The sequence below is a fragment of the Balearica regulorum genome, chromosome 2, assembly GCF_011004875.1.
Source record: "Balearica regulorum gibbericeps isolate bBalReg1 chromosome 2, bBalReg1.pri, whole genome shotgun sequence".
NCBI lineage: Eukaryota > Metazoa > Chordata > Aves > Gruiformes > Gruidae > Balearica > Balearica regulorum.
Window position 1 is genome coordinate 119,262,167 of NC_046185.1, and position 26,361 is coordinate 119,288,527.

The 26,361-nt window shown below is 37.0% G+C and overlaps 2 protein-coding genes across 4 annotated transcripts in view; one reads left to right on the forward strand and one right to left on the reverse strand.

Moving 5' to 3' along the window:
• TRAK1 (trafficking kinesin protein 1) overlaps positions 1-26,361 on the reverse strand; it is a 440,848-nt gene that overhangs the window by 209,699 nt on the left and 204,788 nt on the right. The window lies entirely within an intron of this gene.
• Positions 1-26,361, forward strand: part of ULK4 (unc-51 like kinase 4) — a 257,733-nt gene that overhangs the window by 64,190 nt on the left and 167,182 nt on the right. For all 3 annotated transcript variants that reach the window (XM_075745569.1, XM_075745571.1, XM_075745570.1), the window contains 4 exons: positions 824-985; positions 9,037-9,219; positions 15,093-15,220; positions 22,941-23,074. In XM_075745569.1, coding sequence (XP_075601684.1) covers positions 824-985; positions 9,037-9,219; positions 15,093-15,220; positions 22,941-23,074 — 607 coding nt within the window. The remainder of the gene's footprint in view (positions 1-823; positions 986-9,036; positions 9,220-15,092; positions 15,221-22,940; positions 23,075-26,361) is intronic.

Here is a 26,361-nt window from a genome sequence, read left to right on the forward strand (position 1 = left end):
AGAAAGTACTGCTGCCATGTGATGTTCATGATATACTGATGGCTTGTGATTATTCTGAGATGATGTTTTTTATTCCATGGAGACATTGTAGTTTGAATAGTCTTATGTAGATATTAAAGCTTCATGTACAGTGGCTTTCCACAAATGATTTTTTAGATAAAATTATTTGATTAGCATTAAAAATAAGAAGGATTCAGAATCCCATATGGATATTTAAGCGTTGCTATAGTACATGGGACCCAATGGTTTATCTTAAATATTGGTCTGGATTGTCTGTTTCAGAAGAGAAAGAGAAGGGAGTTATGGAATACCTTGACTTGCAAGAAGGCTTTTTTTTTATCCCAGGGGTTTGTTGACTCTTCTGAATAAAGATTGTTTAATTAATTAATTTTATTTTCCCTAATGTAACTGTTTGTCATAATCTTGCTATTCAGAGCCTGTTGTAGTGATGAGTTTTGATACACAGACATTCATTCATAAAGCACTGACCATGGAATACCTCTAACATAACCAAAAAAACACCTTTTAATTTTTTAGTTACTACATTTAATTTGGGGTGATCATTTGGAGCGGAAAGATTTTGTAATATATTATGCTTGTACTAAATTTTCTTTGCAGTAGAAGAGAAAGTGGGCGGCAGTAGGATCTGTAAACATAACTTTGTCACAAGTTGGGGTTTCCTATGAAATGGCTTTGGCAAATATCAAAATTAAGAAACCACACTAAGACAATGTACATGGAATAAAACATGGACATAGGCAGTAGTTTAAAAAGAAATCAGAAACATTTGCATCTGAGTTTTCCTTTCCTTTCATTCCTATAGGAAGACCGGATAGTGAACCATTTGGCAGCAAAGATCATTGAAAATGTTTGCACTACTCTCTCTTGCCATGCACAAGGATTTATTACAGGAGAAATTGGACCTGTCTTGTGGTACCTTTTCACACATTCTACAGTAGATTCTTTGAAGATAACTGCTGTTTCGGTAAGGAATTTCCTTTTGTGATATAGGAATGTTTTGGGGTTTATTTCGAAAAGCATTCTGAATTGAAATTGAAATTTTTTGAGGATGTTTTCTGTGTGTATGTGTACTTACATTTCACATTACATTAAAATATATTTACAAATTTTCTGAAATTAAAAGGTACACATATTACAGTCCAGTGCTTATGAAAAGTCCTTGCGATTCATCATTTTCTGGAACATATATTTTCTTATGCTGGTGATTATGAGTTATCTTTGAAAAGTTTAATCTTTCAAACAATCAATTAAGTTCTTGCAAAGTGGAATTTCTGATTTGTATTATGTTTTATATGAAAAATGTTAATTCTTCGTATCACAGGCTTGCTTAGAAGACCTATTTAAAATCGCCATGTTACTTTATATAAAATTGTCAGGGCTAGCCTTTGCCCTAAATTTGTAAGTTAATAAGACAAACACGGTTTTGACATGCAAGAAACAGGTTTGAAACAAAAAGAGTTGTGAGGTAGAAAATACTTAGCTAGGCTGTGAGTTTAACTGTATCTCTTGTTGACAAACAAAAGCCTTACCCACCAATACAGGTAATATTTTAGAACTGAACAATAAGTTGACTTATTTTAAATTAAGTGTAATAACTGGATGCTCATTTCCTACTACAGCTCAGGCTCACTAATGAGTTTACTGTTGGCTTCCCAGATGGGAAATGGTAGCATTGCTGCTGCAGCAGTATGCACTTAGACACATCTAGCATTGAGGTAATAAAAGAGAGAGAATTAAAAATGTATCTGAAGTGTGGCTGAAGAGATAAATGGTAGAATAAATCTATAAATTTTAAAAATATATGTATGTATTAAATATTTACTTCAGTGTGTATTTGTGGCAGAGTCTTGCCTGGGAAATAAACTGCTCGGGTACTGGAAAAATGTGTTGACCTTTTAGAACAGTAAACTTATTTAGTTAAATACATGTTATAGATGCCTTTGTTCTGTGGCACCTGAAATTCTTTCTAAAAACTTGGTCTTGGAACTTTAATGGGTAGAGGATTATCAGGCTCTAAAAATGTAAAATATATGTGTAGCCTTTATATAGACCGTTTATAGCTTAAGCCTGCTTGTGAGTCTGGCTAGTAGGCTGCTTTTTCAGAAAGACGCTTTTTGAGACTTTACCCATTTGATCTGTGAATTTTATGCTTACATCATGACTGTATATATGGTAAAAGACTGGAGATTAGAGCTATGATTTCCTTTACTTATTGAGTATTTAAACAAGTCTGTTCAACCCTCTCTGCTACCACTACTTTTGCCATAAGGGATGGGTTTTATCTTGTGCTTTCAGTTCTTGTCAATCATTAGACTGGGCAGTTGTTATTTAATTGCTACTAGAGCATAGCTCTTTATTTTTATCTCTTTCAACTTGTCCTGAAGTTTTCCTTCTCCTTCTTTCACTTGGAGAACTTTTCTTCAGCATTTACCATTCCCTTGACTTTTATACCAGACTTCCAGAGCTGCTTCACTTGTAGGGGCCAGTTGGACAGTTACCACCTGGTTTGTGTGCCACAGTGAGCAGAATAGCCCAGAGAAACAGTCTGTCTGAACTACACTCAGAGACTGAGCAAAAAAAAGATCACCAGATGAAATGTCAGGAAATGTCAGTGGGCCTTTTTTTTTTTTAACCCTCTTGAAAAGTCGGTTTCTTCTTGGACAATATATTATGCTTGAGATGGGCAAGAGCTTTTTTTCTGCTCAGTACGATGCAGAAGTTATACTTCTGATTCTCAGCAATACACTTGTCATCAGTGCAGACTCACTATGGCTTTCTGTAGCAGAAGGCTCAGAGGTCAGTATCATCAGTGCCATATGGTTTTCACTCTGCCCTTAGATGAGGTTTCTACTGACTATGAGAAGAGAGGATTGTTGTTTGTCCCTCTCTATCCTCAGCTTCTTTTGAGATCCCAGATCATTCGATCCTCCCAAGGCTGTAAGGTTGAAGTAAAGCACTGAGAGATCTTTTATTTGTCCTAGTATTAATGGTATGGGTAGCTAGCCTCTCTGAAGTACTGCTGGAGTTCCCTTTTCTTCCATAGCATCTGATGAGAAGAAAATCTTCATGCATCTTATCTGGAAGGTAGAAAAAAATGTTTAAGAGTAAGCTAAAACCTGAAGAGCTTATTGTAGCCTAGTTTACTCCTTTTTGTGTCCATTGACAGCTACCACTACTTACCAGTCACTGAGGCTTTTTTACTTGCTCAGTTCAGTCAAACAGTGCTGGCATTTGTGTGGTCTCTTCCAAGTGACGAGACTGAAAGTATCGTGGATTTTGAGTTCCCCAGTTCCTTCACCTCTTGCCACTGTAGCTGTGAAAGAGCAACTTGATCTCCATGGGTATTGTGCTCAAGCAGGAATGTTAGCTTACTAGACGTGTCACTGTATTTGCCATATCTTTGTCAGCGACATGGACAATGGGATTGAGTGCACCTCAGCAAGTTTGCCAACGACACCAAGCTGTGTGGTGTGGTCGACACGCTGGAGGGTAGGGATGCCATCCAGAGGGCAGGCTTGACAGGCTGGAGAGGTGGGCCCATACAAACTGCATGAAGTTCAACAAGGCCAAGCACAAGGTCCTGCACGTGGGTCGGCCCAATCCCAAGCACGACTCTAGGCTGGGCGAGGAATGGATTGAAAGCAGCCCCGAGGAGAAGGACTTGGGGGTATTGATTGATGAGAAGCTCAACATGAGATGGCCGTGTGCGCTTGCAGCCCAGAAAGCCAACCGTGTCCTGGGCTGCATCAAAAGAGGCGTGACCAGCAGGTCGAGGGAGGTGATCCTGCCCCTCTACTCCGCTCTTGTGAGACCCCACCTGGAGTACTGTGTGCAGCTCTGGGGGCCCCAGTACAGGAGAGACATTGAGCTGTTGGAGCTCAGAGGAGGGCCATGAAGCTGATCAGATGGCTGGAGCACCTCTCCTATGAGGACAGGCTGAGAGAGTTGGGATTGTTCAGCCTGGAGAAAAGGTGGCTCCGGGGAGATCTAATTGCGGCTTACCAGTACCTAAAGAGGGCCTACAGGAAAGATGGTGAGGGACTGTTTATCAGGGAGTGTGGTGACAGGACAAGGGGTAATGGGTTGAAGCTGAAGGAGGGTCAATTTAGATTAGACGTTAGAAAGAAATTCTTTACTGTTAGAGTGGTGAGGCATTGGAACAGGTTGCCCAGAGAGGTTGTGGATGCCCCATCCCTGGAAGTGTTTAAGGCCAGGTTGGATGAGGCTTTGGGCAACGTGGTCTAGTGGAGGGTGTCCCTGCCCATGGCAGAGGGCTTGGTACTAGATGATCTTTGAGGTTCCTTCCAACCCAAACCATTCTATGATTCTATATTTATACTGTAGTTCAAAATTGAATCATCTGGCAGTCCTGGGTTGGCACTCATCAAGATTTGCAATGATACTGGTTTTGCCAAGCTCTTACCTCCTGATTTTTTTTTCTTCCCTTTATAATGCAAATCCAAAGACCTAATTGTCAAAGCTTATCAGTCCTCAAGAACTACTCTAGAAGCCCTCTTATAGGTGACATATGTTAGGACAAAGCAGTATGTTTTAGGAAGTCATGATAGCTGCTATTACCCATTTTCTTTAGAGAAGCTCAGCTGATTTTGAAAGGATGTGGGACATCCTTTCAATGGCAGTTGTCAATCTAAGTAAGAAAGATGCCTTTTTATCATTCTATTAACTTTTCTCTGTCAAAGTTCCTTAGCAGTACATGCTTTAGGGTTGAGGCCAATAGTGTTGTGTGTGCACACCAAGTCCTGCTGAGGCAAAAATTTCTTCAACATCTTGTGCAAATCTGCAGTATAAATGTATGTACAGACATTATAAGCAAAAACACCCCTCTGTTCCCAACTAACATTTTTTTTTTTCCCTTTGAAGGCTTACTGGAACTCATACCTTTCCCTTGGGTAGTTACTGAGGCTTTAGTCGTGCTGGAACTAGGGCTTGCTCCAGACTAACGTATTGGAGAGCTTTGAGTGAAAGTAGTAGTGAGGGGGACTGCAAGAGTAAGAAACATTCACTCTTCCACATACTTGGTCCAACTGTTTTATTTATTGTTTTTCTGGTCTTCATGGAAATTATTGCTATCCATGTAGCAAATTCCATCTCCTTCTTCTAGACAGATCATTTCATGCAAGAGTGCTTGGGTCTGAATGTGTTTCTGGATTTTCCCCTCCACTGTTTTGGGGATTGTGTCCTTTATCAAAAATCTGAGGTTTAATTATTTTGTAGCACATATGAAGCAAATTTGACAAGGAAGCTTCTAAAGTAGGATGCATTAAGGTGGTACCCTAATCCTTTTGCTGCTTTGTAGTGAAACACTGAAGTAACAAGAGGGTAAACTTATTTGTTGGCTTTATTACTCAATGCCTCATATTAATCGTGGTTATGTATTAATACTGCTGGCGTATTTGGATATATAATCTTCACTTTAGGAAAAAAAATTAAAATAATCAATATTGAAATCTAGCACAGACAGATCTCTTACCAACTGAAGTTTATAGAGATTTAGTAACCTACTAATATTTGAAGTAAAATACCAACATATTGTCCAGCTATATTGTACTGTATAATTTCTACATTCATTAAATTGTTGCTATAGATATGTAGGTATTTTTATTCTGCATGACCACATAAACTGAGATCATCAATATCCTATTGTATTTTATTATGCAGTCATTCCTGCCTTGTTTGACTGCATCCTGAAGAAATTATTCTTGACTGACATCTATATTCACATGTAAAAATACATTTCTCTTAAGAAATACATGTGTCATATTTTTACCTAGAGCTAGCAGGCTGGCTGCAAAGTATATCAGCAGTAAGGCACTACGGAATTTTACTTATGCTTATTTCAATCAGTAATAAAAATATATCAAGAAGATTCTATGTCTTCAGTTTCTGGAGTCAAGAAATGACACTTTACCTTGTCCTGCCTGTCAGAGGTGGCAAACGGGGACTGTGTCTCAGTATTTTTGCTTGCTTTGGAGTCCAAGTTGCCTCAGGTAAATATCACAGATTTTGCCTGTAGGAAAGCTATACCTTTTTATCATTTTGCTAGACTCAGAGAAGAAATAATTCTGTAAGATGTCAAAGTGACATTCTGACAAGCTCAGCAGCAGGAAGAATATTTTCTTTCCAGTATACTGAAAGTTTTTTTAATTTTTTAAAAAATAATTTTAAATTTTGTTTCCAAGAGATGGCTTTTTCTGCTGGAGGAGGAGTAACAAAACATAAGCCACTTAAGTGGAAACTAATTTGGGAAAGCTCAGCATAATTTTTTGAGGTTTGTTTTGTTTTTTCCTTAAATAATTGGTGCTGAAGAGATTCTTTCAGAGACATGAGTATTGTAGATACATTAATGCATTCATTCTCAAACTTGAGAGACTCATGGAGTACATCCTGAAAGGGTGAATATTATCCAGCCACCATATGGCGTGTAAGACCAGAAGGCAATGGATAGGGCATAGATGATCGTAGAATATCTGAAGTTGGAAGGGACCAGTAAGGATCATGATGCTGGGGTTGGAGCTGCAGGTAAAGGTTGTGCAGAGAGCAAGGACAGAGAAGCCAGTTCCAGGAGAGGCTCTGCCAGTGTCTTACTCTCACTGAGATAATTTCCTGTACCAAGGCTGCTGCTGAGAGATGATGGTGTGAGCTCTACTCTTACCTCTTCTCATCGTTGGTTCTCAATTCCTGCTCCACCACCTGTTGACCTATCCCCATCTGTTCTCTCCAGATACTGAATCTACTGCAGTGATTTAGCATGCTTTGTCTTCTATCCCCCTTTAAACTCTTTCACTTTTCTGCTGAAGTGTTGGTTTCACTCATAGAATAGAGTGCTCTGTGACATACAAGCTAATGGGAGTTTAAAGCTTCTCCCCTTGGCTGTTGGTGGGCTGGAGCTTTCCTGCTATCTCTAAAGCTGCAATATGATCCTAGAAGATAGTCATGTCTTTCCTACCAGATTTGCCTAGAGATCTTCTGATGGCCTGTGGCCATGGTCACCCTTGTTTGATGAGGTTTGTAGCAGACAACTAAGGCATTGGCAAGTCTGCATGCACCGTGTTAGCACACCAAGCTGGTTCCATGTTGCTTTGACACAGTCTGTCCCTAGGTCCTAGCAGTTCACTGCTAATATAACCCTCAAGGATATGTTTAGTGAATGCACATACTTCCTGCCCGCTCATTTTGAGAACTCAGACTAGAAGTGAAGGGCTGGATTGTATCCTTGGGGAAATAGAGCATGCTGTACTAAGAAACTGAAATTGAGTGTCTGTGTTATAGAAAAAAGGGGGGGGGGGGGAAGAAGGAAAATAAAAGGCTGCAATTGATATGGTTCCTGGACCACAAAGGACAAGGAAGAACAGGAGCAGAGTAGATGAACAGCATCAATAAAATGTCTGTTCAAAAATCGTAAGTTCTTGATTCATTGTCTTTCATGCCTTTGTCATTTTTATTTTTTTTTTTAAATTGTGTTTTCATTAATGTTTCTAAGGGCACTGGTGAACTGGGCAGTTTCTGAGGTTCTTATATGGAAAGGTTTTCTCTGATTCTAGTATTCTGTGGGTGTAATTGACTATAGTTTCTTGTAAATGGGACGTTGCTATTGAATGCACACCAAGTAAGCAGCAATTTCTAAATATAGCTGGTCTGAAAAGAACAAAGAAGTGGTAATATTGCCTAATTTTCACAGAAGAAAGTTGCCTTCGAAGTTTTTCCCTAAAACCAATTCAGATTTTCATGTGAATCAAATCATTGACATAATCTGTTTTCCTATCTTAACACTATATTCAAGCCAAAGAAAATGAAATTTTAAATATCTAAAGAGTCTTATTTTCTTTATTTGGAGAGAACAAAAGCAGTTACAGTATCTGGAAGCATTTCCAGAGGTATCAAAAGGAAAAGCTATGTTTTGCAGATAAATCCATCCGGGAGGTCACTTGGTAATGTTTGTTATGAAATAGCTAAGTTAGTATACACTGAACATATTTGTACTCACTTCACTAGAGTACAGTCAGTATCTGCATTTTCTGTTAGGATTGTTTTAATCACTGATACTTGTAAATCAACTTTTGGAGAATAGTTTGCATGTTTGCTATATTAAACACTGTTCCTTATCAGGTATCTAGATCTAAAGTGGTATCTAGATCTAAAGATAGACTTTAGATAGTGAACTACTACATATCAGATTATGGTTCATGAGCAGAGAGAGAGAAGAAAGATGCCCGCCTTTATGAGTGACCAGAATTTCTGTGGTGTGTGCTATCTCTGTATTTTCTGCTGCCTGTGCTCCTTTCTAGTACAGTGTTATATGATGCTACCTACATTGTGTGCTGATAAGACTCAAGCGTGGGCTATGCCTCTCCATCATAATTGTTCTCTAGAGGGAGAGAGTAATGTGATTCTGGTGTTGGTGTACCAAATATTTCAGTTTCAGCTGCATGGAGTGTATAGAATCGTATAGTGGTTTGGATTGGAAGGGACCTCAAAGATCATCTAGTTCCAACCCCCTGCCATGAGCAGGGGCACCCTCTACTAGACCACGTTGCCCGAAGCCCCATCCAACCTGGCCTTGAACACTTCCAGGGAGGGGGCATCCACAACCTCTCTGGGCAACCTGTTCCAGTGCCTCACCACCCTCACAGTAAAGAATTTCTTCCGAACATCTAATCTAAATCTACCCTCTTTTAGTTTAAACCTATTACCCCTTGTCCTATCACTACGCTCCCTGATAAACAGTTCCTCTTCAGCTTTCCTGTAGGCTCCCTTTAGGTACTGGAAGGCCACAATAGCAATACATTTAGAAGAATTCCAGGTCTCTAAAAATAAGTAACCTTTTCCCCTAATATTTGTCTTATGAATGAAACTGTATGAATATCCACATTTATGAATTTCCACAGAGCTATATTCCTAAACTACTGGAAAAGTCACCACCTGTTTTTATTCTCTATTATTTTTCTTGAGATAATAATCCCATTAAATAACAATTTATTTTTTTTTCTTTTATAGGCTTTATGCAGAATTACTCGTTACTCACCCAATGCTTTCCAGAGTGTCATTGAAAAAGTGGGATTAACAGCCATACTAAATTCCTTGGCAAATGGAATATGCAAAATTCAGCAGTACATGCTCACCATGTTTTCGGCAATGTTGTCTTCTGGGATTCATCTACAGAGGCTGATTCAAGAAAAGGTTTGATTTCAGATTAATATTATTCACTGGCATGGAATTTTGCTAATGGAAAGTTAAAGTTGGCTCTAGTAGTGTGTTTGTGTTTTCAAAATGCTTAACTCAATGATGCTTAAATATCTTAATAGCAGGGAATGAGGAATGTGTTTATTTTATATTTTTATTTGCTTAAAATCTAAATAACGAGGTGTGTAGTTTTTTTTCTCTCTCACAGATCTTCAAGAGCTGGTACTAATGGATATACAAATTGCTGCTGCAGCTAGAATTTAATCAATTCAGAAAATTCTAGCCTGACCATAGCTGATAATGGCCCTAAGGAAAAACAATATGGAATGCATGAGGACATTTATTTGACATAGCTCTCTTAGATGTTTAAAAGAGAAAATAATGAGTGTCCTGATTGAATCTAAAGCTGTACTTTATGTTCCTCTTAAAGGACCTTAGGCCAATTTGTAAGTTAAATGTCTTGCAGAAATCAGCATTTTAATAACTTAGGGTTTTCTTTTTAGTGTCACTGAATAATACTACTGGTTTTGATTTATGTCTAATATAATTTTTGGATGAGATGATTTAAAAGCTTTCTATTTTGATTACCAAATTATTCTGTGTTTAGAGAAATAGCGTTTATTTCTTTTGGCAGTAAGTCTGCACAATTCATAAACAAAAGTAATCCCTCTCTGCTTGGAAAGGATAAAAATCACAAAGAAAATAGGGACTCTAGGTCGTGTTTCATCAGATAGTCTGTTGTGTACTCTGTATCCTGGCAGTCATCGTGACTATAACAATCTATTAGGCTTTAGTTGAGAGAGATTAATTTGGTTTCTGTATATGTTGTTTCAACGTTTAAATAAAAAAAATAATCTGTTTTTCATCCATCTCTTCTTGTGGGCTGAAATCACTCATTCTCTTCCTGAAAGTAATTTCTGGGCCTTGTCAGAATTGCCAGTGTGTTTTTGTAAATGCATGTCAGCTGACCTTAAGCTTTCCACAGATTCCACTATCACAGGACTAACAGGTGGCAAATTGTCCCGTGGTGTCGTAGTTTCTAATAGTGCACATTACTGTGAGTTGGTGGTATAGTCAGAGAAGTGTGTTCAAAAGATACGCACTCGAACATTGAGTGAAAGAATGCAATATGTAACAAGCCATGGCTACAGCATGATGCTTTCTGTGAAGAATTTCTTGTTTATAGAGGACTTGGATAGCTAAAAGGACTCCCTTTCTGATACTGCCGTTCTTATGATCTATTTTAATCAAATGTTTGAAGTTATAAAAATAATCAACTCTGAAATTAGTTATAGGAAAATAGAAAGTATTTTGTTGACATCCAGTACAGCAATGGCTGAAACTTTGTGGGTTTAAAATTGCCGCTTAATCATTAACGAACTGTCATAGGTGTTTTGTGAGCAAATGTTGCAATTTTGCAGATTAAAACGTTGAAATACAGACAGATAGACATTATTTTAACATCATATATCAAACTAATGATAGAAGTGGGAATAGTACCCAAAGCTGTAACTGAAAAAACATTGTGCTTTAAAACTGGTAAAGAAGGTCTAGTTCTACTTCATGTGCCCACATTTGGTAACTGTATCTGCCTTACAGCTCAGATAAATCTGTATTTCATAGAATGTCTGTTTTGCTCAAATTAGATTGTAGGATTTTTGGAAGCAGAAACTAGATTTCTATTTTTCCTGAACAGTATCTAAAAATATAATCCTGCTCCTGAATGGAACTGCCAGGTACTATCACATTACATGGAGTAATAATACTTTATTGCTGAAAACTGAATTTAATAATCCATGCACTTCTCAATTGTGAGCATGACACACAAGTTCACCTTAATGAGAGAAGGGAAAAGAAAAAACAAGTGGGTAGTTTTGGCCTACAAAGTATTTTGCCTTCTGTGGAATTCTTGTATACTATAGCTTAAGAGGCAGAAGGACCTCAGTGTTACACAGAAGGTGGTGACAAGGTTGTGACTATCTTTTTAATACAACTGCAAACCAGCATATTAAAAGATGCTTAAAGATATAAATTCAAGATGGAGATCATTCAGGTTTGTATATCTGGAAACTCCCTTGGCTTACAAGACTTAAGGCTGCCCTTGTTTTCTACTCCCTTGAAGAACAGCGATAAAACTAGTTACAAAATAAAAGCAAAAAAAACAAAGGAGAAACGCAGTTCTGTGGTTATCTATGCTAGTGTAAATCTTCAGAGAACCACAAGAGCTAAAAGCGACTGGTTTTTGTCCCTCTGTGATACAGAGCCTTTCTATTTTAGTTTATGTCTTGGATACAAAAAAAGCTGAAATGATGTTTTTAAAGCATGGAAAAAGAATTCAAAATCAAAGATCTTTGACACACTATAGTGGTAGATTAAAAAAACATTGCAAATTACTTTCATCTGGCTGTCAAGATTCACCTCTGAATGAGTGAAAACCAGTCATACAACTTTTTGAATGCAGTTAGGTTCTTCCAGAGGTCCGATAATGGGGTGGAGTTTTTTTATTTGTTTTGTTGTTTGTTTTTTTCCTCAAGTAATAATAAGTAAAATTATTCAGATAGTTCCAGCAATACATTGTGACAACTGCATTGTTTCTTTACTTCCCTGCACCGTTGGCTGCAGTTGCTTTTTTATCTTGGTCATATCCAATTATGGCACCAAAAAAAAGCATTATAAATGCGTTAGAAATGTTGTACTCATATTTCAGTTGTGTTTATCATTTCTTTGTCTTTTACATGAATATGGACAAGTAGCTACCTCTGATGTTGATGGTTTTGTCAATATCAGTGTGAATTAATTAAAAGATATTTTGTCTTTAACAAAATCTTTGTAACTCTTAACTTAGAATATTACGGATGCATTTGTAACGCATAGAAAGGGAATTTGAAAATACATAACAATACAACAAATGATTGCTATCGTAACTTCAGTTCTTGTGTAGTGAAATAATGGTCTGTCTGTTTTCCCCTTGTGTAGCCAATTCAAAAACATTATTGTTTTTTTGTGATTAGTTTAAATTTGCTTTGCAGTATTACTAAGAGTATCCAATATAAAATCACGTTGCAGTCAACAGTGTGTTCACTTGCAATGAAGTGTCCTTACCCTGCGGAGTCTCCATGGATACATCAAACAGTTGCAGGAGAGGGAAGAGCAATATAACAGTGAAACGATTAATAATTAATGTATTAGTATTTCAGCAATTTTTGGCTTTTCTGATACGAGTTCTGCAGGTCAGCAAAGATGTGCTTCAGGTTTTCTTTGGATAAACTGTTGCTGTTTTGCAGCACATTTGCAACCAGAAAAAAAAATTCCAAAGTATCACATTTATTTCTTAAGCCAGATTATTAGATCATTCCCAGATAAGTCTGATGTAACTGGTTTCAGCTGACAATGTTGTCTTAACCCATGGTAACCCCTACATGTAACATTGAAATATTCTTGCTTTCCAGTGCATGAGGACTGAAAATAGTCAGATGTGCTTTGGCTTTTAGCTGCATGTGTCTTTGTCATGATGTCCCTGTGCTTGGGCTGTCAAGTCCATTTATGTTAGCAGGCTGTGTTGCATTAAATGTACTCTTTCACTAAGTCTGAGGCTTTGTGGGGTTTCTTAATGTAAAAACTTTTTTTGGTTGCTTTGAGTAATTTAATTTAAAAAAGCAACAACCAAAACCCCATAAGACCTTACTTTATTAAAATTTCAACCTTTGCTTTTAGTAGATTGTAATTAAGAACTTTTCCGCTGCAGGTTCATACTGGAGCTGTTGAAGTATTTAAAACAGTAAACTTTACACAACTTAAGCTTATTAACCACAAGATTGAGGAACTTTTCTGTTTATGAAGTAAATTACAGAAATACAAGAAAACAGTTCTTGAATAATTAATAACAGTTGGTTTTTTTTTTTCTGGGATTTCTGTAGTTACTGTCTATGCTGACTGCTTTTGAAGACAGTGTTAAAATGGTATAGGAGTAAAAATGTGATGGTTTGTTAGCCATCTCTTACACTCCTGTTCTTTTTCCTGTCTCTGTAAAGAGGTATAGTTAATTGTTGCAAAGACTGCCTCTAATAAATTATATTCAATGTTGATTTTCCATTTTAAGACAGTGAAGTTGCCTTTCAGTTATTCTGTCAGCAAGAGGGGGAATTTGAATAATATTTGGTATGTTAAATGTGCGTCACACAGCAGGATTTTAAACTTTGTATACAACATGCACGCATGTTCCATGTACCTCTTTATTCTGTAGTGTCACTCCCTTGAGAATCCAGCTCAAAATGTGTGAAGGTAGTTTCTGTTGATGAGGCAATTTGTGCTCAGTCTGATTCTTGGATAGGGCCAATAGACTCAGTTTGTAAATTCTGGCTCAGTTTTTAATTCTGTTGGTTCTTTTTTGTTTTGGTTTGGGTTTTGGGGGGGGGGGTTTGGGGTTGGGTTTTTGTTTTGGGGATTTTTTTTTGTTTGTTTGGGGTTTTTTTTTTTGAGAAAGAGATTTGAAGTAGGGTGTGTGTCTTCAGAATAAGGCATTCTGATCAAGAGCTGATCCAAAAATACCATTGCTGCTGCCAGCAAGGTCATCTTTGAAGATGGATCTTTATTTTACCTTTTTTTTTCTTTTTTTTTTTCTTACCAAATAGCCCAGTTGGTCTTCATAGAAGAAGAGTACAGATGAGTAACAGATATTTTTATTCCTCAGAGGCAGAGGATACTCCATATTGGATTTTTTCTTTTCTTTTTCTTTTCCTTTTTTCTCCTTTGGTTCTTCAGGTGTTACAACACATCGTTGGACAGATCATAAATGATGCTCATCTTACACTTTTTACAACTAATACCTAATTCTGTTATTCATAATATGAGAGTTCTTTTTTCTTTCCATTGATTCTCAGTTTTATTCCCTTGGAAGCTGAAGCAGTACACATGAATCTCACATCTTTCCACATGTCAGGCCACATTCCAGAAACTAGGGAAGAAAATCCTTTCAATATACAGGGCAAAATACAGAGAGAGAAAAAGAAGCAGCTGTGATTTCAGAATCCAGTCAGCTAACCATTGTTAAACTTTTGAAGGGAAGTATTTTGTGGTTATTCTTTATTTCTCACTATACTTGTTAAACTTTTAAAATTATTATTTCATTTGGAGTTACAGGAACGAAGGAGTTACAAGGATCTTAGCATCTTATACATTGACTTTATCATAGGAATGGATAATGGTCAGTGGATTAGGAAAGTCATGGCTCCTTAATGCTTGCGGCTTATCCTTTTTCTTTCTTTCCAAGTCCTAATTTAGGTTGTTCCTTGAAAAGGTGTTCACTTCATGAATAGCAAATAACATGAGTTTAAATAAGTACAGTCAGAGAAGGTAGAAACAGTTTTGCCCTCTATTTGGACCATCTGTTGTATAATTTAGGGTCTAATGTAGACATGGTTGTATCCACAAAAGGGGTTGTTTTTAATCTTCCTGCATATATACAGGTAAACATTTAATTATATATGTGCTGAAATATTTATGTATTCTGAAAATCCTTCAGTCTTCTTTTAAAGTAATATATTAAAATGTTCTATGTTTATCCTTAAGATAAGACATTTTAAAATAAGTTCTATCATATTTTGTAGGTCATTTTGTACCATTTTGGATATAGTACGTTAGATAGCGTTTACCTGTTGTAGCTTTGCATTGGGCCAGTCTGTCTTGGACAGAGTTTATTTAGTAGTGTTTTATGGATTATTTTTTTTTCCTGAGTGACATGAAAACTACCTTAATAATACAGAATGCACATGAAAATGAGCAAATTTTAAATGTATACAGTGTTAAAATACTGTGCAAGTAACCTTTTTCCATAAAATAATATTAACGTATTTGTGCTTATTTCCATCAAGGATTTTGTGACTACAATTACTCGTTTACTTGAAAGTCCTTCAACTGTTATTCGAGCAAAAGCCTTTCTGGTCCTACTACAAGTTTTAATTAATAACAGGGAGATGTTGCTACTCAGTTGTCAAGCAAGGTAAGGTGATGATGGAAGATAGAGATGTAATGTTTATTTTCAAAATCGTACCTGAAATATTTTAAAATGTGTGGTATTTTTGAGCCAGTGTTTTAGGAGTAAACTATTTTCTGTGTAATATGAATCCTTTTATTCATAAGAATATCAAGAAAAGAGTGTTCTCTCATCTGGGGTCATCAGGTGGTGATTACTCACAAGGGGAAGCCACTGTCTTACAGGGAGAGCCTGTCTTTTAAAGTAACTTGTGGTCCCAGTGACCATTAGCAAGGAGCAGATTTTGCTTCCGGTAGGGCAAAACAAATAGTGCAACAGTGAGTTTTTGCTGTGGTGGCAAAGCAAAATAAAAAAGTTTGTCGTGTACCTTCCTCATTTTGGAGCGTGGTATAATCCACAGTCTTTCCAGTATAGGCACATTCAAGGTAAAATATTTCTTGGCTAGGTGTGGTGTTGGAGTGATTTATGTAATTACCACTGAATTCCTGTGACTTTTACATGAAATATTTTATTTGTTTCTATGTTTTAAAAAACTTTGCAAGAAACGATTGCTCTAAAATAATATTTGGCTCACAGTGGAATAGTTATTTGAATTGTTGTGTCTTCTGATGACCCAAAAACATTCCCACATCAGACAAGAGGAAATTAGACTCTGTTAGAATGTAAATTGTCACAGTGTTTTGGGGGCGATTGGAAGAGTAAGATGGAAGAAATTTTATTTGGGATTTATATTTTCTACTATTCATTATGAAGACCAGCAAAATGTAGTGTAAACCAAGTTTTTATGGTATTGGAATAAAGCAGGTTTAGAACTGAAAGTAAAAAAGGATGAGGCTTGTGGGTAGCTGCAAATCTAACTACATTTAGAGCAAATATAAAGTTATATCTTATATTGATGTTTGAAAAGAATTAAGATGTATGCATTAGAGCTAAAGGGCTGGATTGGAAGGAGCAGGTGAGTTGTAGTATGAACCCATTGTGAGAGGACATCTTGTGGGGTGCTATCATTATATACCCCTCCGCTCACATACAAATCTGTAGATATCCCAATTTTTGTAGATCATAGAGAATTAGTACTGGATCTAAGCTTTTTTCATGTGTATCATTTTATACTTCCAGAAATGTTTTATCAGATGGTGTGTTCTGGTTAGTGTAAAATGTCTCTAATAATTTGTAAATGACTTTTTGAATGGTTACATTTTTAATGACTGCTGCTATTCGTATGCTTGTTATAGCACATAGGACTGAGCTGTGTGTTTGTAGAAATGTCTGACAAAAGTCCTGCACTGACAGTTACTATTAGTTTATTTATACCTAAAATATTATGTGGAGAAAACTTTAATATTTTTTATCAACAATTTGATCTCTTTATTTATAATACTTTCAATGAGCAGCCTTTCTGAAGAGAATGTGTTGTGAATTTGGGATGTTATTTTTGTATTGTGAATTTTGGCTTTATTATATTTATTTATTTTGGTGTTGTATTATGATGCTCCAGACGGAGCTGATTAGGGACCAATACATAATAAAACACATTAGCTAGAACAGTAGGCAAGCCTTGTAACAGCTTTATTGAATTGATAAACTGTTTTTCTTAATTTGTTATGTTTTCTTCGTGATTGTTCTTTAGTGAGCGGTATATCTCTTGACAGGACAAATCACGTAGACTAAAACCTTTCTCTTATATCCAGAAAGTAAGATGGGTATGGTAGGATGAGAGAGGAGAAATGACCCATTATATGTGCAGACAGCTACTTTCATAATATCCTGAACTCTGGAATAATTTTATTAAGCCCAGTAGAGATAATGGATATTCTTTGACTTATACTGTTGAATTGCTATTGGACTATTTTAGTTAAATGTCTCCAGTTCTGTGACAGAAAAGTTACTTCAAAATTAAGATTCATAAATTTAAAATTGCTAGTACAGTAAGCAGTAATCAGTTGGATAACTATTGAAAATGTTTGATATACTCAAAATATCTTTATGAAGATGTTTGATTTGAGAAATAAAAAGAGTATGTAGTAAAATGTGCATAATTTCTACTTATTGGTTTGTCTTTAGCAGTCGCAGCTAATGCCTGTAACAGGATTTAAATTGCTTTAGAGTATAAAATCTGTTTATGATAAAGATAAACAATATAAGGCAATTTTTCAGTGTGCCGTCAGTTAAAGGATGTGATGCAGATGATAAAACAGTCAGTACTGTTTCATGACAACACTGCATATATCTCTACAGCTTCAAGTTAAATGTTGTTCAGTTTGGCATTGGAAAAAGCCTGTGTTTAGTAATAAAAATTATACGTACCTTTGCAGAGATTTTTATTTTGTTTTGTTTTTAAAAAACACCCCAAACTCTCTGAATATGTCATAGCATATTTTTAAATTACGGAATTAGTTGTGGTGGGAGTATGTAATTCGAGCTTGACAATGGATGTCACTGAGGAATTTCCACTAGTATTTTCCAAAGTACTTTGAGATTTCGAGATCTGTACATGAAAAGCATTTATATATAATATCAAATGTAATTTTGAAGTTAATTTTTTTCTCACACAACATTGATACTATTCACCTATTACTCTTTTTTCCATCTGTCTCATGGTAGTCCGTTACGTACCTTTTGTTCTTCCACGTGTGATACAGCTAGAGAAGACAGGAGACCTTTTAGGCTGAAATAGCACTTGTTTGTTTACAATATGCAAATTCATTTCTTTTGCTAATCACCCTGAGTTTCCTAGTCTCCTTGTTTTCTCCATGATTTGCAAAGGCAGGCTACCTATTACTGAGGGGAGGGATACAACCTGAAGCGTTGTTGAGACTCATAATTTCACCATTTCCTGAACCAGTAGTAATTTCTGATTAGTCTCACTGAATTGTTCTTTCTGGATCTAAATGCTTTCAGGGAATTTCCTAGGTGAATAGAGAGTGCCCTGGAGATTGAACTTCATCCTTAAAGCATTTATTTAAACAGCTTTTTCTGCTGTCTGCAGAGGGGGACACTTGTGGAAAGACAGGGTAATATTCATGACAGACTTTCACAGTCTGCAAAAGCATAAGTATGCACAAAAGCATAACTTTTGCGCAAAATCTTTCTCTGTTATCTCTCCCTACCTCCCATGGTTTTTAAATTTTCAGATCTTGTATATGCCCTCAAAGGAAAAACTTTATGTGGAGACCTATTACAATCTCACATCTAGCATAGCCTGTTGGCCTTATATGTCTAGGATTGGCCAAGAAAAAGAACAGAAAAGTTTGGTGCCCAGTCAAATGGAAAACATGAATATGGAAGGCGGGAGGGAACAATGACACCAGTTAGTGATTTCAGGAAAAAACCCCAGCAAGCTGGTATCAAACTAAAAGAAAAAAAAAAACAACAGGGATTGACCCTTCTTACTACATGATCTGCCATCCAGTGTTGCATCTCTGTAAAATAAACAATGTATTTATATTAAACGTCCTTTAAAAATCTTCATCCTTTTCTGTTAGCAGAGGTTGACTAAAAATGGCTCCTTAAATTGTTGGGGTAAGTGGACTGTATATGTCCTCAGAGCATGGAAGATATTCTTTAGTTTCTTGGAGGTCTGCCATTCTCTGTGAACTTATCATAGAATCACAGAGTGGTTTGGGCTGGAAGGTACCTCAAAGATCATCTAGTTCCAACCCCTTTGCTGTGGGCAGGGCCATCCTCCACTAGACCACGTTGCCCAAAGCCTCATCCAACCTGGCCTTAAACACTTCCAGGGAGGGGGCATCCACAACCTCTCTGGGCAACCTGTTCCAGTGCCTCACCACTCTAACAGTCAAACATTTCTTTCTAACGTCTAATCTAAATCGTCCCTCCTTCAGCTTCAACCCATTACCCCTTGTCCTGTCACCACACTCCCTGATAAACAGTCCCTCACCATCTTTCCTGTAGGCCCTCTTTAGGTACTGGTAAGCCACAATTAGATCTCCCTGGAGCCGCCTTTTCTCCAGGCTGCACAACCCCAACTCTCTCAGCCTGTCCTCATAGGAGAGGTGCTCCAGCCCTCTGATCAGCTTCGTGGCCCTCCTCTGGACTCGCTGCAACAGCTCAATGTCTCTCCTGTACTGGGGCCCCCAGAGCTGGACGCAGTACTCCAGGTGGGGTCTCACAAGAGCGGAGTAGAGGGGCAGGATCACCTCCCTCAACCTGCTGGTCACGCCTCTTTTGATGCAGCCCAGGACACGGTTGGCTTTCTGGGCTGCAAGCGCACACGGCCATCTCATGTTGAGCTTCTCATCAATCAATACCCCCAAGTCCTTCTCCTCGGGGCTGCTTTCAATCCATTCCTCGCCCAGCCTAGAGTCGTGCTTGGGATTGGGCCGACCCATGTGCAGGACCTTGTGCTTGGCCTTGTTGAACTTCATGCAGTTTGTATGGGCCCACCTCTCCAGCCTGTCAAGCCTGCCCTCTGGATGGCATCCCTACCCTCCAGCGTGTCGACCACACCACACAGCTTGGTGTTGTTGGCAAACTTGCTGAGGGTGCACTCGATCCCACTGTCCGTGTCGTCGACAAAGATGCTGAACAGTGCCGGTCCCAGTACCGACCCCTGAGGAACACCGCTCGTCACCGTTCTCCACTTGGACATTGAGCCGTTGACCACAACTCTTCAAGTGTGACCATCCAGCCAATTCCTTATCCACCGAGTGGTCCATCCATCGAATCCATGTCTCTCCAATTTAGAGACAAGGATGTCGTGCAGGACAGTGTACAGATCCAAGTATAGGCAGGAAACTTAGTGAACTGAAGGGAGAGGTAGGGAGAAGACTGCTAGTGAGAGACCTCCTGCATTTAGGTTCACTCAGCTGGTGGCTGCATGCATTTTTTTCCTCCCTGTTGAGATATGGGTAAAGTATCTGACCTTTATTGATATCTGAAGCTGACTTTAAGGATGTTGAGGGTAAATGTCACTGATAGAAGAGAATGAATGAATTTTAGACAAAAATTCTTAGAGACCTTGAAAGGTTGTAGAGTCTAGTCTTCTGATCCAGGTCATGGTTTGTTATGCTTGAGAAATATTTTTTAATGATTGGTGGAAATTGGTGGGTATTCCATAACCTCTTTTTTGACAGCTGTTCTAATTGTTAGCTATTCCTAACACTCAAAATTTCTTGTTTTCTCATTGACATTTTGGTTCTACAGGTTAAGCACAGAAAACAATGTAGTTTCTTTCCCTATTACAGTGGCTTCTGGATATTTGAAGACCATGTCTTACCATGTCTCTGCTTGGGCTAAATCGTCTCTTTTTTTTTTTTTTCATGTTGATCATCTGTATAAGTGAACAGTTCTTAATATTTTTAAGCGGTAGACCTCCTTCCCATTCCTGTTACTCAGGCCTGTTAACTTTCTGCAGTTGGCCCCTTTTTGCTCCACTCTTCACCTCTTTTCTCAGAAAACTTTGGTTGTTCTGCTTTTTTCTGTAAAAGCTCGCTGATGGCCATATCATGTAATACAGATACTTGAAGAACTTTTTTTAAAATCAAATCTGGCTTCATAGACAGTGCTTTATTCCTCATCGTACTTAACTTATTTTTAGTAATACCTGCATATTTTTTCATGTGTTGTTGAGTGCAAGACAAATGTGTGCATTATATGAATTGAATAAATGTATTTCCATAGATGTAGTTTTGCCCATTAGACAGAACACTGAGATTCTTCAGGGAATAAAAGTAACTGATGAATTGTTCCTCATAAGACTGAGGAATTTGTCAGAGGAAAATAGAGATACTAATGCTTCCCTGCCTATATTTGGATCTGTACAATTTTCTTGAGATGTGTTTAGTTGAACAGTACTATCAGGGAAAAAAATAGTTGTGCATATTTTTAGAAAATCTTTATGTGAAAAACGACTTTGTGATGGGAAGAACAACACAAAAAGAGAGAACTCATGAGTTTATGTAAACTTTGTATCTTTCTTCTCTCAGAATAAATGAACGTACTCCCCTGCTCCAGCAATAAAACCACTCATGCTGAAGTCTATTCAGCCTATTTTAAGTAAAACTTAAACAGAGCTAAACATATTTCTATATAGAATCAGATGATTGTTAAATCATGGAAGTGTTTTCTTAAAGAAAAAAGTCCATACAGACTCTGCTCTTTTGTTGTGTTTTTGTCCAAAGTTAAACGATTCTTGAGTAAAAATTGCTTGGTTGTCTGGAAAGGCTAGAGGGCTTTATTCTATTTTAAGACATTCAGGTTTTTTATATTAAAAGAACTTAAAACTTTTTTAAGGAAAATTCTATTTGAAGCATAATGTCAGATTTTTAAGTAGTTCTCTTCTACCAGACAAATAAAAATTCCTTGTAATTTAACACAATTTCCAGAGATTGCAAGAAAAATAAAAGATTTCCCCGTAGTCTCTGGGAAGTGCAGCTGAATGTGTTGCATCTGGGCTATTGCAGAGGAGAAAGGTAGTTACTGAAGAAGTGTTTTGATTTATCTGTATCTTTGTAGCACAGTTCAGGAAGGATAAGGTGAGTTGTAGTATTCCATAACAATGATGCATTGTTTAGAGGCCTAATCCCACAAAATACATCCTTAGGTAGTTTTTATTTCATTGAGTAAATCAGCTTTTTGATGGAAATACACACCTCCTAGAATAAAATTTTGTGTTTGTGAGTCCTGCAGTTTTGTTGTGTACCCTTAAGGCAGTTTAAATAAGTTATTTTCATACATCTGTAAAAGAACATTGATTAGAAGAAGGGTATTAAAAAAACCCAAACCTGAATTGGAGAATGGTTTGGGCTGGAAAGGACCTTAAAGATCATCTAGTTGTACGTTCTTAAAATCCAGAGCATGGATTTCACTCACCAGTGACTGATGGTTCTTTGCACAGGACCCCCAGGGAGTTTGAATGTGAAACAAAGATGTCAATATTATGCCCCTAAAGCAAAGTCTGGCCCTTCTGTCTATTCAAATGAGCATTTTAAAATATTGCCTGAAGCATTCTGTTACAGGTGTATTATTAAAGCTATCTCTTGTATGTTAGCCAATGGCTAATAAATCAGTTACCATAGTTTACTATGAGAAATGTCATTCTGCAGAACGGCATAGCTACACAGCACTTATCAGTTAGAACGTAAGCATTGAGTTTGCCTTTAGAAATCTTGAATACCAGGTTTCTAGAGAAAGAACGTAAGGCTAGTTTGGACTTTTATCTCATTCAATATGGCCATTCTAACTAGTGCTAACATTTTGATAGGCTGTAGTATGATTTATGTAATATGGTTTTTCTTGACTGAAAGATTGATCTCTTGTTACATTGACTTAAATTATTCTTGCTTTTGGAATTCTTACATGCTAAAAATAACTGTCTTTAGTCTTTTGTTCACATTGCACATATTGGTCATATATTTCAACATAAAGTGATTTTTAAAATTAGTCTCTGTCTAAGTCTGCAGAGGGATTCATTACTTATGTTAACATCATATATTCATTTAAACTAGTAGAGTTGCACTTACTTACAGTAGCTTAAGGGTTTCTTTCCTCTTGTTCCTTGACACAATCATTTGTGTTATTTTAAAAATTTATCTATTTGAAAAGGAAAGTCTAAAATTTCAACAAAATTACAGAGCCAGAACTAATGTATCATCTTGACTGTAACTGCAGATACTAGAAATGTCTGGTTCAGTAGTATTTTTGAGATATAGTGTCATTTTTTTGTTGTTGTAAGAGGTAATGTTTTGCACTTGCTTAAATGTAGACTCGTGATGTATATTGAAAGAGACAGCAGAAAGACCACGCCAGCAAAAGAGCAGCAAGGCGGCAGTGAGTACCTGTCAAAATGCCTGGATCTTTTCATCTATCACATTGTTCAGGAGCTGCCAGGAATTCTAGGTAAATTCATGTGGTTAACTAAAGAAATCTTACCTTTGCTTACTCCCTCGAGAAACAAATATCTCCTTACATATGCAGGTGGAAAGACTGTATTGTCTGATTATGTAAAGTTTGCATGAGATCAGCTTCATGAAGTTTTATAGTTCTGTTATGATCAAATATTTTGTATTTTAATGCATGATTTCCTATATTAATGTTTTGTATTTGTTGATTGGTAAGCCCTATCAACTCAGGAATGAGGCCCAAATGTACAAGAAGTTTTATCAATGTTCTGAATAGATTCCAAACATTGAAAAACCTAAGAGCAAATTTGCCTCATGAAGCACTGACCTAGCAGACATGCAACAGGGTATATCTGTGAGTACATGTTAATCACACTGAAATTTGTACGTTCAGTATTTGCTTTGGGCACTTTTTCTGGAAAATTTCAGCCTAGATACTTAAGTTGTTCTAGACATCTGTAACTGATTTACTTGTGCATAAGAAAAGATGGAAGGATTTTCTCTGAGGGAGTATCAGTGCTACCTCAGCACATCCCTTGTACTTAGGAATAAGGACTTGAAGTTTCAGCAAAGTAGCTTTTGTGCCAAGGATATGCATTTGGACAATGTTGTGAATATCTGCTCAAATTTCACTAGTATTTGAGCCTTTGGAAGGATAAAAAGTTACTTTGAACTTTGTGCTGTTCATATATGTTCAAACAGAAATTTGCTTGGGTATAATAGCTAAAGTCCTATCATCATTGAATATGCTCAAACTTGTCATAGTGTGATGAGGTACTGGGGAAGAGAGGACTCGCAGAATGAACAGTGAAAGGCATGCATGTCAATAGGACAAAACCTGCAAGCTGCAGGGCATAATTTGGACTCATTGGGCAAACAGAGGAGAAACTGGTAGAAATTAGTTTGAGCATCTGGGGAGTCAATCAAGAGGAGGTGATGAAACACGATGAGAATTTTGGCTCTTTGTACAAAAGTAATAGATAAAATCTTGAAAAATTAAGGAGGATCTGTTGGTGAGATTTGAACATAGGGTTGATATTGACTAAAATATATGTCACAGAAATTGCCCTGGATGAGTAAGAACTGTGGGATTGTCTTTCCCGGAAAAAGCTGTTCTCTATGTTATATGAGGAAAAATGAGGTTTTTATTTGAAAAAGTTAATTAGGAGCGAGTGAAGGGAGAAAGGAAAGAAGGAAAAGAAGGGAGAGAGGAAAGGGAAGGAGGAGAAAGGGAAGTGGGAAGGAGGGGGGAGAGAGGAAGGGAAGAAAAGAGAGTAGGAAGAGAAGAGAAACAACTGAGTGGAGGGAAGGGCAGGGGGGAGAAGGTATTGAGAAAGAGAGGGGGAAGGAAGGATGGAGAAGGGTGGAAGAAGGAGACAAGGAGGAAGGAAGGAGAAAGTATGAGATTGGTGTGGCCAGTCTTAAATCATCATTAAAATTCTTATTAAAACTTTTGGCGGGTGAGTCCTCCCACAGAGTAGAGTCGGAAAGCTAAATAGGAAGATAAGGAAGGAAATGCTGTGAGTATTCAAGAAAAGGGAACAAAACCAACCCTGATTGTGTATGCTTTGTCATTAAATGATAAAACATTTTTTTCATAAAATTATTTTCTGATGAGATGATACCTGATTTATTTTTCATCTTCTCTACATTATCGCTAGAATATTGAAAATGAAATGGTAGCACTGCAAAGGTCAGCAGACCTAAATGTCATGCTGCTATTTTAAAAGAAACTTTACTTCCTATGACAATGCAAATTTTTGCCTTGCTGCAAGTACCTGATCTCTTTTTTCCAACTAAATATCAGGTTTGCATATTGGCTATACTTCAGTATTTGGAAGTCTGAGACTATAAATGTTTGAGGCAGAAATTCACTTCCTACTCTCCATATGTACTGTATGCAACTAACATAGTAGGCCCTCATATTTGCTCAAAACCTGAAATTTCTATACATCAAATACATAGTTACTATCATTATAATACATCAATTGCTTTAACATGTATTTTGCTGGCTTTTTTTACCACTGATGTACAATTTGAATGTATTGTTGACACCTGATATAGCAATCCTAATTTTTACACTTTGTTTTCCATTCCAAGCTAGATTTGTGTGTTGATTGTGTTTAGCAAGATTAAGTTATCTGTCCATGTTTGTCAGAAGGCTTTTCCTTTTTATTGCTGTGAGTGTGATGAACGTGTTCTGCTTGAGGAGGTAAAAGCTATGTGCTCCTAAGAAAAATAGCCAGATTTGCAAACTGGAACAGTTAAAAACAGTTTAACTGTTGATTTAGAGTTAATCCTAGCTGCCTTTTTTAATATGCATTTATGTAAGCTCCTTACTGATCCCATCTTCTTCCACCAGATGTAGCTATAAACCAAATAGATTAACAAGTTGTAGAAATTGGCCTTACAGATATATTTAAACAATGGTTAATCTTGTGGATAATTTTAAAGTTTTCAGTTCTTGTAGGTAAGAAAGTAATTTTATTTCTGCATTTATAATATTTAACCTATTTCTAGGAAGTAGATATAAATTGCTTAGATCATGCTAAAAATTAAAGTAACCATATCTATTTATCCACTGCAAAATTGGCAAATGTGATGATTATATAGATCTTAAAACATAGAGACTAGATTGTTCAGTAAATTATTTGTTGCTAACCACAGAGAGGTCTTGTTGAATTATAGTTATATGAGTAATTTAAACAAAAATGTCTGGATGAAAAATCACTATTTTGGTTTATGTATTTGGAGAGTTTTAGGCCATGTTTTCTTGAGCAGTATATTGTAGAATGAGTCAAATCTTTAAGGCTAGGTATTTTTACAACCTACTTTTGTGCCAGGCTCTGTCATTTCTGCTTATGTTGAAAATTGAACTCCATGGGAGCAGAAGAATAGCATTGGTATTATTCAACATGAGTAAACTCTGTGACTTACTCTGAAAGGAAGGGCCTTTTCTGGCATGAAAATTGTGTAAAATACTGAATCCTGTCCTTTGTTTAATGTCTGTGCTATTTCCCTTTTACGGTTTTGTACAGCGCTCTCATTAGGGAAGAAAATATAGTAAGCGTTCTTTCAAGACAGGATTTGGCTTTTAGTATTTTCAGGCTATAGGGACAGAATTTTCTTTCTTTGCATATGAGCTGTGACTTTTCTCCTGCTGCTTCTGTTTATCCAATGCAGAAGAGGTCTTGCTTTTTGGAGACAATAATTAATGTAACACAAATTTAGCATAATGTTCCTTGAGTTTAATGCCTCATTTGAAGTATAATTTTCACTATCGCA